Source organism: Pelodiscus sinensis, chromosome 24, assembly GCF_049634645.1.
Source record: "Pelodiscus sinensis isolate JC-2024 chromosome 24, ASM4963464v1, whole genome shotgun sequence".
Classification (NCBI taxonomy): Eukaryota; Metazoa; Chordata; order Testudines; family Trionychidae; genus Pelodiscus; species Pelodiscus sinensis.
Window position 1 is genome coordinate 23089419 of NC_134734.1, and position 14195 is coordinate 23103613.

General features: G+C 59.0%; 1 protein-coding gene across 12 annotated transcripts in view; it reads right to left on the reverse strand.

The window, feature by feature from the left end:
* Positions 1-14195, reverse strand: part of UBAP2L (ubiquitin associated protein 2 like) — a 44620-nt gene that overhangs the window by 19234 nt on the left and 11191 nt on the right. For 6 of the 12 annotated variants that reach the window (XM_075907564.1, XM_075907560.1, XM_075907558.1 and 3 more), the window contains exons 6-15: positions 13947-14042; positions 13219-13264; positions 11990-12099; positions 10062-10121; positions 6754-6806; positions 5193-5278; positions 4077-4248; positions 2617-2818; positions 1225-1502; positions 572-744 (exon numbers count right to left, since the gene is read on the reverse strand). In XM_075907564.1, coding sequence (XP_075763679.1) covers positions 572-744; positions 1225-1502; positions 2617-2818; positions 4077-4248; positions 5193-5278; positions 6754-6806; positions 10062-10121; positions 11990-12099; positions 13219-13264; positions 13947-14042 — 1276 coding nt within the window. The other 6 variants (XM_075907567.1, XM_075907565.1, XM_075907566.1 and 3 more) reach the window with 3 other exon arrangements.

Below are 14195 nucleotides of genomic sequence, written 5' to 3' on the forward strand. Positions count from 1 at the left end.
CAGGCACGTGTGGGGGGATTCCCCGCTCCCCACTGGCCCCAGGCACGTGTGTGGGGATTCCCCGCTCCCCCCTGGACCCAGGCACGTGTGGGGGGATTCCCCGCTCCCCCCTGGCCCCAGGCACGTGTGGGGGGATTCCCCGCTCCCCCCTGGCCGCAGGAAACCTGCCCACCTTTCCTTTGTTCAAGCGCCGCGAGCCAATCAGCCGTAGGCCTGTCTGACTGAGTCCGCGGGCCACTCAAGTGCTTTCTGTTGCATACGCTGTCCCCCCTTTTTGGCTACGAGGCCAGCCAGAAAGGGTCTACTGGTATGCAGTAGCTAGGGGGTTCCCGGCAAAGATCAACAGTGCAGGCCTGCACTCTGGCATCTAGGGGCGCCCGGGAAACTCCTGCCCCACGAGTCTAGGCGAGGACAGGAGACTCCAGAACCTCAGCAGTTTCTGTGCATGACCTTGCATGGGTTAGATCGGGGGGCTCTATCAGAGGCCCACAGACCCAGACAGTGCGGGAGGCCCGGCTGCCCGTAGCAGCTACCTGCCTGTCCCCCACAGGCCCTGGCCCCAGGCCTTTACCTCGCAGTGCTGGTGTAGAGGCTGCTTTGAGCCTGGCTCACAGAGGCGCTCGTCGTGGGTGTCGATTCGTACTCCGAGAGAACAGGCTCCGAACCAAATTGTAACGCCCCAAACTGCAGGTTTAGCCCTGAGATGTCTGCTGAGCCAGGCATTTCCACTGCGAGGGCAGGAATCTGCAAAGGGAGGCGCGTCGTTGCAAGGCAGCCGAGCCAGGCTGCCCGCAGGAAGAGCCGCTTTAACAAACCAGACGCTGGAGGGCAGAGAAAACTGGACCTGTGGAGGGCTCTGGCCTCGGCCGGCCCCGCACGTCGGCGTCACAAAGCAAGGGGGGAGCGGGGACCTGGGGTCAGCTGAGCAGCAGAACCGGCGGCTCTACGCGGCTGGCGGACACCGAGGTGGCGGACCCCAGATTTGACTTCAATGACACCCGCCCTCACCCTGCTGGAATTTCCAGCACGCTTGCCCCAGGGCCTAGGGGTGCTCTGGGCCCTCCGGATTCCACCGTCCATACGAATCCGGTCAGCCGAGAACACAGACGTCTAAGAGCCCAATCGGACTCCGGGCAGCCAAGTCCAGCTCTACGGCCATCAACATGGGGAGGCTGCTACAAGTCCAGGCAGCCCCGCACGCCCCTGCTGCCACCCATCCCATACCTTGGACGTCAAGGAGGTTTTCTTCTTCTGCTGCTTGAGCTTCTGCTGCACGGGCTGCGGGCTGGAGGACTGGTTGTCTGACGACCCCGGGGACATCTGGGGAAGGGGGTTGCTTTTGCCGGGCAGAGGGGACGAGGGGGGAGGTGGTCCTGTTGCAGAGGCTGTGCCCACAGGCTGCTTGTCCTGCATGAACACTTCCATCATGGCTGAGGCTGGCGGGAAAGCCTGGCGCTTGGTGAAGGGGCTGTGAACTGAGGAGTCCGTTGGGGTCTTTAGATCTGCCACGTGAAACAAGGGGGGGGGTGAGCGTGGGCTGTCCCTGACCACTAACGCAGGCCCGGCCAGCCCAGGCAGGAAACCGAGTCAGACTTCGCCCCGCGCGAGAGCCTTTCACCTGCCCCTCTGCCCCCGTCCCCCCACGCTCTGCTCCTACACGGGCGCCGGGGGGAGGCACCATTCACCAGGAGTCAGGGCGCTGCTGGGAAAGCCTCTGGAGCACTGAGTCCCAGCCCAGCATCCTGACCCCCCAAGCATTCCCCCTGCCAGGTCTGCAGGCAAGTTTCCCGGGCTCCCGCCAGGGTTGAGGGGAAGAAGGGAGCAGATCGAGTGAGCCTCGCTCCTCTGCCTTCACCAAACAGCAGCACGGGCCTCTCACCCGTGCCCCCGGCTTTGCGCCCCCACCCTCCGCAATCTGACTGCAGCTGCCTGCCTCCGCCCAGCATGTAACCCCCCCCCCCCCACACTCTGCAGCGCCACGGCTCGCTGGCGCCCTGCTCTCCGCCCCTCCTCCGAGCTCCTCGGCTGACACGCTCAGGTGGTGCCAACACCGGCTGCTGCCGGACCAGGGCTGAGTTTCCTGGCTCATACAGAGCCAGGGCCATGTCCCCAGAGGAAGGCAGGGAAGAACAGCCCCACCACAGCCACGCCGGGCCTGCCAGACAGGCAAAGAGCAGGACAGAGCCGCTCCTTGGGGTATTCCCCAGGCCCAGGAAGAGCCTCTGGCACCAGCACCACCAGGAGAGGCTGTTTTCCCCATCAGATCCACAGCCCAGCTCCCTGCAGCCGACCAAGGACACGGGGCTGTGGATCCGAAAGCCATCCCGCCACAGAGCTCCCGGACTCCGGCCCCGCTCGCCGCAAGCGCTGCGTCTGTCAGATGCTGGGCTGCAGAGGGCAAGGGCCTGGCCCAGCAATGGGCTCACCTGGGCTGCTGCGAGTGGAGAAGGGACGAGGAGCCCGCCCCCCACGCCTTAACCAGCTGGATTTACACTCGCCAACCAGAGGACAATTAGACTCACGTCCCCAGAGATCTTCACTGAAAGGCAACAAGCCCCCAAAGCCCCCCAGCGAACCCTCCGTGCCCTGACAAACGCCTCGGTGGCCTTGCCTTACCGTACTGCACCAGAGCCGAGGACTGTGCCGGAGAGGCCATGTCCCAGGAGGAGGGGCTGCTGCTCCCGCCAGGCTGGGTGTGCTGAGCCGCCAGCTGAGCCAGCGCCTGAGCCGTCTTGAACTGCTCCAGGAACTGCGAGCCGGTGGTGCTGCTGCTTTTGGCCTCTCCCACGTCTCCAAACCCCTTCCCCAGCATGTTCACCTGGGGTCGGAACAAGGAAAGGCAAAGTCGGCCCCCCTGCCAAGGGCACCCTAGGCCACCAGAGAGCAGAGTGCCTGCCTCGGACCCAGGCGTGGCTTCCAGGGGAGGTGAGAGGGAGTGGGGACGTGCTCGCTCTTGCAGTCCCTGTATTCACACTGTCTGCCTTGCTGTGCTGTGCGTGATTCTACTGTCCTGGAGTAACTCTGTGTGTGCCTCAGTTTCCCTGGGCACTGCAGCACTGTCTGGATGAGGAGGGGGACTCACCGTGGAAGTACGTTCAAGTCCTGAGGACCAAGGGAGGGCAGATAGCACCAAGGGCGGGCTGCCTTGAGGGTTGGGACCAGCTGCTGGGGGTGAGTGGTTTTTCGGCTGGCCCAGGAAGAGGGGAGCCTAGCTGGTTTGGGGGGGCCAGGCAGGGGGCTAGAGCCTTGGCTCTGGGCCCCACTGTCCCCAAGACTGATTATACAGGAACCAGGAGCAACAAGGCTGTGCTACATCATGTCCCTGAGAACCAAGAAACCTCCTGTTCTACCTGCCGGCTGCAGACGGGGTCAGGGCCCAGTGGCTCCCCCAGTCCGTGACAGGAGGTACTGGGGCGCTGTCTGGTCGCAGCTCGCCCTGCACAGGCGTGAACACTGCAGGCCCCTCGCATGCCGACAGCCAGGTGTCAGGGAGCGGACGCAGCACAGCTGAGCTCTCCGATAAAGGGCACCGCTGGCTTTGCAAGAACTCCTGCTCCCGAGCCACGTGGGAAATGGCACCCAGTGTCACCGAACTGTCTGCCCCGGTGACAAGCAGCAGCTGCCCAGCTCCAGGCACCCCTCCGAGACCGTTCCAACAATTCCCTTCGCTCTTTGCCGGGCCCCAGCACACACCAGGTGGAGGGGGCCGGGCAGCCGGCAAGCCAAGAGCCCACACGGCACAGCGACGCCCAAGAGGCAGGGACACGTGGGGCAGAGGCTGCACGCGCCTACCCTAGGGAACAGGCACATTGAAACCAGGCTCGGTCCTCGGGGAAGTCACCTCTGGGAGAGGGAGAAACCTGCTCAGACGCTTCCAGAGCCACCCGGCAAGGCCTAGCTGCCCAGCACAGCGCTCCAGCAGGGAGGCTGCCCTGCGTGGTCCCCCAACTCACTGTGCCCGGGGAACAAGCCGGCAAGTCACCCAGCTTGGGGATCCTCAGCTAGAGGGTGGCACCCAGCCGGTCCCTCCCACATTGCTCAAAGGGGGGGCCACAGACGGCAGCTGGGCTCCTTACCATGCTGTGATGAGGGAAGGCGTTACCGGACGCAGGCTGGGGGAGCGCTGGCTGCTTGGAATTGCTGAACACCAGTGGCTGGGCCAGAGAAGGGGCCTGGGTGGAATCCAGGGTGGACGACTCGTTCTCCAGAGAGGAGGGCGTCTTTCCTAACAGCACGGCAAGGTCAATTCTGGGAGACGGGGACAAAGGAAACCAGCGGGGTTACCGGGAGCTGAGCCGTCTCTGGAGTCCTGCCCTGTGACCTAGGGGGATCCACACCACACTCCCGGCAGCACCTGCCTCTAGCCACCTCCAAGGGCCGAGTGACAGGAGCCGCCACCTGCACCCACGACAGGCAGCCAAAGAGGAAAAGCAGACGTAGAGCAACGCTTCCGCAGGGGCGCCCGGGCGAGGCGCACGGCCCCGCTAGGCTGAGGAAGGGGGCTCGTACCCTCCAACCTACTCAGTCTGGCAACCCACGTAATGGTGGAGACCAAGGGCTGTGCTTGGTAACCCCGGGTTACAGCGGTACACAAGGACGGTGACACTGACTAATAAACGGACAGGCCATTGATGGGTGTTTTCCTGGGACCAACAAGTGCCATGTGAACCGCTTCCCCTCCCACCTCACATCAAGCTCAACCACCTGGCGGCAAGAACAAATCCAAGCTCTAGGGAAAGATCTGAGTGCGTACAGCACCCTTTGGAGCCCAGGCTGCTCTCAGACGTACCTAGCCCTCCCACCCTCCGGTGAAGTAGTTAAGCAGCTTGGCTGAGACTTTCGAGTCAGTCCAGGGTCATTTCACTAAATCAAGAGATGCGCCTAAATCCCTTAGTCTGCTCTGAAACCCCCAGAGCTGGTCTACAAAGGGCAATGACAACAAGCCTGTGACAGAGACCGTCACAGAACTTGGGAAGAATTCCTGGGCTCCAAACCTGAGCTCCGACCGCTCAGCCCCATGGGAACTTATGCAGAAGGGCAGAATTTTGTCCAAGTGGCTCGCCAGCTGCCTTGGGTGGTTTAGACCCAAGCAATCCTGCAGCCTGGCAGGGAGGCAGACCAGGTGACCCCTGCGGTTCTACGCCCTGCCCCCACGCTACCCTCCTGCCAGAGCACTGCTACTAAGTTGTCACCTCTGTCCAGCTGTGATTGTCACAGTCTCTGCCGGCAGAGGCACTGAAGACACATTGGAGGCAGTGAAGATCTTGGTCTCCGAAAGCTGCAAGACAGAAGAGGGAGACAACCCGCGTATTAGAACCAGGCGTAGGGCTCTGAACACAGGTATTTCCAAAGCAACTGAGGCTGGGCAGAAGGGATCTGCAGGACAATGAGCTGGTGGCGCCCTGCGAGAATCAGCGAGTGGCATTAGTGCTGCAAACATGATCAGAAAGGGCCAGCCCTTGGGTTTGCCACCCTCAGCGACTCGCCAGCCTTCTGCCATGCCTAGAAAGCATTTCCACACAGTCCTGCCAGCCCCTCAACCCAGATGAGCGGCCGGGAGCTACGGAGTGAAAATCCACCGGGAAACGGGCAAGGGACACGCATGAACCGCAGCGCTCCCCTGAAATCCATGCCGACAAGGAGGAGCAAGGTCAGAGAGGGGAGTCAACTGAGCAGAAACTTCAGCCCTCGCTTGACAGGTGAGCCTCGGATCCCACAGCGGAGGGCACCTCTGGCTCCTGGGCCAAGGAGCCACGGCGCAGCTAGGGCTCTGCCATGAGACCCGCTAAGGGAGGCAGTCAGCCAAACACCTAACACGGGCTTGCCTGTCGCTCAGGTCAGAGACCCTGAAGCGCTCTGTTGAGCGGGGCTGCCACCCAAGGGGCACTCGGCTCTCCACGGGCCCGGGAGCGTCTCTGCCCAGGATGCAGGGATGAATAGGATGTTTTAGAGCCCCCCCCCGTTCACAGCGGGCCACACTGTATACAAACAGCCTCTATCCCAGAGACACGCACGGGGTGAGTAACGGCAAGAGTGATGGAAAATCATCCCAAGCCAGCATGCTTGCTTTGGGCGCCAAGGGCCTCCCTGCGACACACGGAAGGGTGTCTGCCCTGCCTTCGAGCAGAGCGCCCCAGGGCCCAGACACGGCGCAGCTCCGACACCCAGCGCCACCGCCTCCTTGGCACAGTGCTTGGAGGAGGAATGCCTTTTCCTCTGCTGCCAACGCCGGCTGAGAGAAGTGAAAAGGCGGACCAAGCAGCACTCGGCCCTGCAGCCATGTAAGGGGACAGCCAAACTCCCTTGACTCAAATGGCAGCTGGATCAGGGCCCACGCTGGAGCACTTCAGAAGTGAAGGCCAGGCTCTTTTCCAAAGCAGCGGAATTGGATGCGGGAACACGGAGAAAGCAGCGAGATGAAAATGAAACAAGCCACAAGAACACGAATAACACGCTCAGAGCTCCTGGAAACAGGCACTGAAAAGTACAACCGTGGCAAAGAAGACAGGGGAAGGCGTTTCCCGTCCTGTGCCGACTCCCTCCCCAGCCCAGCTAGTACGGAGTCACAGGGCCCCAGCTTTCCAAGCTGCAAACTCGCAGGGTTGACTTGCCCCCGAGCTGGGTCACGACAATCCACCTGAGTCATGCAGTGCAGTTCCTGGAACAAGGCGCCTGCTTGGGGCTATTCCTACAGGCCTCAGCTAGCAGGTTTTGGGTCCCTTCTAGCATAGGGAGGGGATTGAGAGTACCTACATCTTCATTCCAGTCCTCTGTGCCCCACTCCTCCGTCGCTGTCCGCCACGCACCTACAAGGAAAGCAAGAGTTTGGGACGTTGCCTGGTTGTCTGAGCCCTGTTTCTTACCAAAGCCAGGATAGTGGTTGGAGGCATAGCAGGCAGCTGGGCGAGTTCTTACCCACCAACCCGGCACAGGCGAGAGGCTAAGAACGGCTGTGCACAGCACACCCAACACCGAAGCAGAAACTCAGGAGGCAGGGCTTAGCGGGGGGCTCCCTGGGTTCTCCCCAGCCCCTTGGTTCAGAGCCATCAGTTTTCCTGCTTTCCCCTCTCCTTGCAGTAGCTGCACCCGCAACCAGCAGAGACCGAAGCACCACCTCCAGATGGAGGCAATGCCAGTCCAGCTCTCTTGGGGGCCTCCCCACACCCCTATCAATTGGATGGGTTTTCTTAAAGGGACACTGTCAGAGCAAGTTCATGCCCAAGTCTCAGGACTGAAACGTTTGCCTGGGTTTGTCTCAGTGAGAATGTTTCCCTGCAGTGTTTGAAATCCAGCACAGGGCACGTTGCCCTAGTGCAGGACACCCCGAAAGCGAGATCTCCGAGGAACCGGCAAGCAATTCCTGAATTTTCCTTGTCCAATTTCAGAGCAAGGCAAAAGGCGAACAGATAAAACGCTGCAGTGAAAAGACCGTCATGTGGGTTTCAACGGGCTGAGGTTTGATTTGTGGAAATTTACAGGTTCCGAAATGCGTTTAACTTGACTGCCAGTTCGGAGTCCCTTGTCTCCCCTTCCTCTCAGTTGGAACTGAGCACTTTGGGGTAGCATGCTCACTTCCGAGTGCACTAGAAACTCAATGGTAGGCCTGGGGGGCAGGAGGGGGGGGGATTTCACCTCAGAAAATCAGGGCCCAAAAAGCAACCTGCCCCTTTGCAGCAGATCATTTTCCCCATACAAACCAGATGAACTCAAACAAACAAAGCCACACTGCCGACAGGGTTAATTCTAGAGACACTGACACGGACAGGAGTCCTGCCCATAACAACACCACCTTCGTCAGCTGACAAGCTTTCCCGAACATGCAGAAGTGGAATATTTTGGCCTCCTGTTCTTAGAGGCTAGTCAGAACCTTCCCAGATTTGGGGAACGTGGAGAGGGGAATTCCCAGACAGCCTATCGGTGTCAGGCCAAGACGGGAAAAGTCTCCCACCATTCCAGACCTGCAGCTGCCTGAGAGCACCAAGGAAGCCCTTAGCAGAGCCTAGTGCTTTTCTGGCAAGCTGAGCCTATTCAAACCCCTACGTATTTCATTCGATTTAGGATCAACCCATTACTACAGCGTAACCCCTTGAGCCTGGCAGCCTCTGGACAGCCTGCACGTGGGGAACGCCCCTTTAACCCCCAGATGACATCACAGAGGCAGGGAAGAACAGAGGCTACCCTTCTGGGGGTGGGGAAGGGTTATCGGCCGCTTGCCACTGCTCTGCTTTTTTCCTCCCTCAGCAGCAGCGGGAAGGCTCTGTTCCAGACCTCCAGGGACTAGAGACCCCTCATATGCCCAGCTTCCTACCCAGGCAGAGGAAGTGGCAGGCCTCGGTATCTCGACCCAACTGCAATGGGCAGAAGCAGGAAACAGTCTGTGCTGAGCGACTCAGCCCGGGGCCCCTGTTCATTTCCCCTGCTCCGATCAGCTTTGGGAATACGAGGGAGAGCAGAAGGGCCGGGGGGTTGAGCTACACTCTCCAGTTTACAGAGCTCCTCTAGCAGGCTGCAGGAGGCAGACGCCCAGCGCAGCCCTCTCGTGCCTGGAGAGGGAAGGAGAAGGGGATGCAGAGAGCGGCTTTCTAGCTCATTGCAAAGCGATGGCTTCTTAACCAGCAGACTGTACAGCTACCTTGCTGAAGGGGAATCAAACAGCCCGTGGAGGCCTGGCAGAGCGAGGCCATCTCCAGCACTGAGACTGTGCCCACTACCCTATTCAAAAGGCAGGAGACTGCCTGCCCTCCCTCTGCCCGGGCAGCTACTCCTCTCCCCCAGAGGAACGGTACTGCCCATTCCCAAGGCAGCAGAGATGCCAGATGCAATGGCCGGATGACCCAGGCCCAGAGCCTGCCCTGGAACGGCAGCTGGCACCTTCTCCACACAGCCTGGGGCCCTGATGTATCTGCCCTACATCTGAGGACAGGGATCCCCGAGTCTGCTGATCCCATAACTGGCCTAGTTCAGAGAGGAGCGACCGGGCTCGAGCAGCTCCAGGTCCTGGACATACATCCGGGTGCAACGCTGGACGGCACAACTCTGGCAGCTAGCAGCTTGGGCTCCCACTGCTCCCAAGGCCTGTGGGCGATCTCCGCTCAGAACTGTACGCTAGCCATAAAGGAACAGGAAACTGAAGACAAAAGGGGCATGCAGGCTTCATCTCGGGCTAGAACAGGGAGATCTTGAAGGCCAGCAGAAGCAGGCAGTGGAAATCCTGTGTCCTAACTCACAAAGGAGCCTTAGCCAGAAAACACAGGCTGTGACTTCAAAGGCCCAGCTTTCCCCAGGGACTTACTGACCACGGGACAGCACGGGGGTCTGTCTCTTGGGGGTCTCGGAGTGTGAGGGGACGACAGGCTTTAGCCCAGCAAGCCATGGGGCGGGAAATCCTTGAGCTCAGACTAGATCTAATGGCCCCTCCAGGTCTTAAAGTGCAGAATGGGAAAAGGTCCCCAAGGCAAAAAGCCGAGGGACACGGCCCTACATCTCGGTGGTGCCGAGCATGCAGGGAATCTCAGATCTGCACCCAGGAAGCAGAGAAACTGCACACTGGAGGCAGGCCAAAGAACGGCCATTTGATGCTTCGCAAGAAGCGGTCGTACGTGGGAGCGACAATTAGCAGGCAGCATTCAGAACCCCTAGCAGGGCTATCCTGGAGGCCAGGAGCAATCCCTGAGCTGAGGACTCGGGGATCCATGCGGAACCAGGAGCAAGCCAACGCACAACTGTCTGCATGAGAGAGAGACAGGAGCTGCCTTGCACCTCCTCCAGGTGGGTAGGATGGGGTGTTGTCAGGGCCATCCAGGTGGTGGTGCTGTGGGTGCAGACAAGCAGTGGATGAACCTGAAATTTACACAATCCATGTGCTTTTAGACACAGCCCTCCCCGATTTCCTTCTAAGGCATCAGCATTAGTAACAGCACAGGCAGAACGAACATCAACTATTCATCACAATGAACAAAGTAAGCGCGAGAAGAATGACATATCCACAGATAGTTCAGTGTTTAAAGTAAGCTAGAAAGTAAAGGTATCCGGGGCAGTCAATGCGCCTGGATGTATCATACCAGGAGCAGTGTCAAATTTTCGGGGATAATTTGAGCCCTCACCCCCAATGAAATCAAGTCCTGAAACAAAAAAGAAAAAAAGAAAAACAACCAGTGAAATTGGGGCTTGAGCACAAGTTTCATTGCCCCCACGTCCGCCAGCCACATGGTACCTGTGGATATTGTTACAACTGAAGAGATGCTCAAGGCTGCTAAAATGGAAACATAAAATGATCATGCATGAACGTGTCGGTACCGGGTTCGGCATGAAGCTACACTATGGACGCGTTACAGCACAGACGCAAACCCGGAGTCTTCCACGGGGAGTAAGGCACCGCTGCTTCCCCACCCCGTTATTATAGACCCAAGCACACTGGCTGGAGTCCACACGCACACGAGAATCTACTTGGAAAAGAAGGTATGAACCTTTCCAGCTAACCGATTACAGGGGGAGGCTGCTGGGAAGGAGCGGCTCCCCCTCCTCCCCCCGCCACGGAGAGGGGCAGCTCCGGCCAGCTGGAACAGCCCCTGCCTGCAGCGTGCCATTCGGGCTGGGCCCGCCTCGGATCGGACAGGGGCTGGAGCAGGTCCCTGCCTGCAGTGGTGGCAAGCTTCTCCAGCCTTTACTAGTTAACTGGAACCAGTAAGCCTCGCCCAGCTAGGGTGACGCTTACTGACTAACCATGCACATCCTTAATATGAAGTGGTACATTTCTAGCCACTTCTTTTACCCTTGTAAACAAAGACAGCCCTGCACCCCAAAAGCATGGGTCCTCATCCAGCCCGACAGTCCAGACTGAACAGCTACCCGGGCTCAGACCCACCGCTACAAGGTGCAATCTGCTGAAAAGCGGTGACCAAAGAAGTGATTTTGAACAAGGCTAGTCCGGTCTTCTGGAGAGGAACACAATTAGAGCTGCACTTGGAAGGGGCAATAATCCATTTTAGTGGGCAACGGCTTGGAGAGGGAGACAGAAATATGCATCGGCTAGATGGCTAAATGCAGTATTATTGCTATCTTAACCTCCTCCTTACGCAGACTCAGCGGAGACTAACAAGGGCCTTCAGCTGGCACTTTGGAAGGAGACAAACTGAACCGTCACGGCTGAGGCAGGCAGACAAAAGGGACAGTGTCAGATTCGTCTGTTTTAAAATTCTGGTGGCAGCAGCTTCTTCTAACCGAAGCGCTGAGCTCTCCGGGGAGAGAAGTGAGCAGCACAGAAGCTCTGAGCCCTCTGTGGTACAGATACTGCTCCCCAAGAAAACCTCCCCTCTCAACAGAGATCTCCAGGACAGCTTTAATTAGAGGTGTCCCGTGAGACACTGTCCAGGTATATCAGCGCAGAACTTGCATCTACTGGAATCTCACAAGCCACCCCCCGAGTGTAACGAAACAGCCAGCACCCCATCTCCACAGAGCGAGAGAAGAGGAACTCCTGGCAGAAAAGGAGGCCATGGGTACACACTCCTTTCTGTCCCAAGATCTCACGTGGCAAACAATCTGGGGCAGGACGCAGAGCGCTCTCCACAGAGAAAGCCGGCACGTGAACTCCAAGGCTGGCGCAGGAGGCTGCTCCACAACCGCGTTTACACAACGTCCTCTGAGCCGAGACAGCCCCTGCGCCAGAAAGCCGTCCTCAGAGTCGAGCGGCCAGTGCCTTCAGGGAGCGCCTTCCCCAGCTCAGAGCAGGGCACTGCGAGCGCGCCAGGTCTGACTGTGCAGCTGTCACACTTCCAGTGTGAACCTCCAAGTGGAGAGCAGCGAAACTTACCAGGAAACCCAACACACAAAATGGACACTCGCAACAAGAGCGGCAGGTCACTGAAGTCCTGCCCCAAATCCACAACATCCCCTCACTGTTTTATCCGGGAGGCTGAAGGGGACTGGTGGGAAATCCAGGTTAGATCTAAGCAGCAGGGTAACAGGACAGAAGCATGGAGTCACTCACTTGTCCCATCGTCTGGCTCAAAGCTGCCAGTGCTGTTCCACGTGTTGTTGCTATTCCCGTAGTTCTGCTCTGTCCCGGCTGGCTCCGCATAATCAGCTGGGTTGAAAGTTCTGGAACACAGATGGGGGAACACATTTAGATTTCCTCGTAACTACCGAGACTGAAGCTCCGTCCCATCGAGACCAGGGCACAGCAAAACGATTTTAGCAGGCTCCATCCACTCCGAGATGGACCTACTGCTGTCTTAGCCACTTCAAGTGCAACTCAGCATAGCGGCTGCTGCAAGGGGACACACCGGGGCGGGCAATCGGGTTTGGCGGAGGGGCACTACAAGGGGCTGGCGAGCGGTCCCAGGCTGCACTTTCGACGACGTTCATGGAATGGATGGGGGGGTTTGGGCTGGAAGTTGGGCGCCAACGAGAGCTCAAAGCAGGGGACTGGTGCGCAGGAGAGGGCGTGGATCTGGGGTGGAGTTTGAGTGAAGGAGGAGGCTGGGACCTGGGGCAGGAGACTGGGGTCGAGAGGATTTTGATCTGGGGGAAAAGAGTAAGAAGGGGTGCAGGGCCCGGAAGGGAGTTTGGCAGCAGGAGGGGGTTGAGATCTGGGGCATGGGAGGGGACAGGCTCTGGCTGGGAAACTCTTACCATAGGTGGCTCCTGGCCAGTCGCCCAGCAGGACCCTCAGACAGGCGCTCTGGCTGCTGCGCCCCACACATCTCTCAAAGCAGTCAGCTGCTGAGGCCAGCGTGTTTCTCTGCACAGCGAGCCCTTTGGGGAGAGGGGGACAGCGGGTCTCCGCGTGCAGCCTGCACACGCCCACAAGCACTGCCCCTACAGATCCAATTGGCCAGTTTCCAGCCAATGGGAGGTGCAAAGACTATGCAGGGGCGGGGGCAGCGCAGAGACCCGCCCCCTTCCCTCAAGGGACACGCCGTGCAGAGACACACACCGGCCCCAGCAGCTGGCCGCTTTGAAAGACGTGGGGGGCCAGGGCAGACAGGCAGCCTCCCCAGGGGTCCTGCTGGGCTGTCGAAGACCAGATCCAAATAACTGGCTGGCCGGATCTGGCCCACGTGCCATGTTTTGCCCACCCCAAGATACATAAGCCAACAAGGAACAACAGAACCCACCAGTGACTCGACCAAGACTTAAGTGCTTGTGGGCGTGCCCACCCTGCAGAGAACTCAGGAGCCATCTTGCGTTTCTTGTTTTGTATCCAATAAAACTTACCCCATGCCCTGGGCAGAAAATCTTCCCCCCCGCCTTCCAGAGCCACCTGCAAGACACACACACACACACACCAAGACAGTCCTGCAGTCGAACAGCGCGTCTCTCAGCTTCGCTGCGTGGCGCTGGAAAGTGAGCGTTTAACACTGCGCGGCATTTCGGACACCCAGCAGTTTCCGGCATTGGTAGGATTTCACCTTTCTCCTTCGCACGCATGCGAACCGCACGTCAGCGGTGTAATTAGTGCTACGTTACTCCAGCCATGGGTAAGCTCCCCACTGCTCATAAGCATGAGCAGCCAGACTCTCCCCATGTCTAGGGCACGGCCTCGTCAGCGATTACCGCGCCGCTCAAGTTGTTTCATGGCCAGATCTATTCTCAGGACTCTCAGCAAGGCCAAGGAAGCTGCTCCCGAAGAGGCAGGAGCTGCCCAGCGGCACAAGAACAGGAAAGGCTGCTAACCAAGGCTGTGCCTGAACTCACCCAACAGGCACCTAGCAAGTGGGGTAATGTTTAACTAAGCCTGGGGGGGAGGCATGAGAGCTAGTTAATGGCTCCAACGTGCTTGCCAGGTGCAAAGCATCATGGAGGGGCTAAGCACTAACACAAGAAGAGATGAAAAATATTTACTGCTGTGACTTCTATTCAGCACCTCGAGTCCTCCCACTAAAAGCTCTTAGTCAAGGGGAAACAGGCACTGCCTCCCCCCGCACACCCCTGCCTTTATGTACCTCTGCCTCGGCCGCGCCCCCGTCTCCCTCGCTCCGTGCCTCGGCCAGAGGACCCTCCAGTCTTGCCACCGTCCAGTCCGTTCTCCTGGCCCCGAACTGAAAGACACAGAGGACAACGTCCAACCTCCTTCTGAGCTCCGGGAAGGAGACCTGACAGCACGGGGGGGCACATGGGACACGGGCACAAAGCTCGTGATGCCAGGGCACCATGTTATGCTCCCGTTCGTGCCATTTGGCAGCTATGGGGTG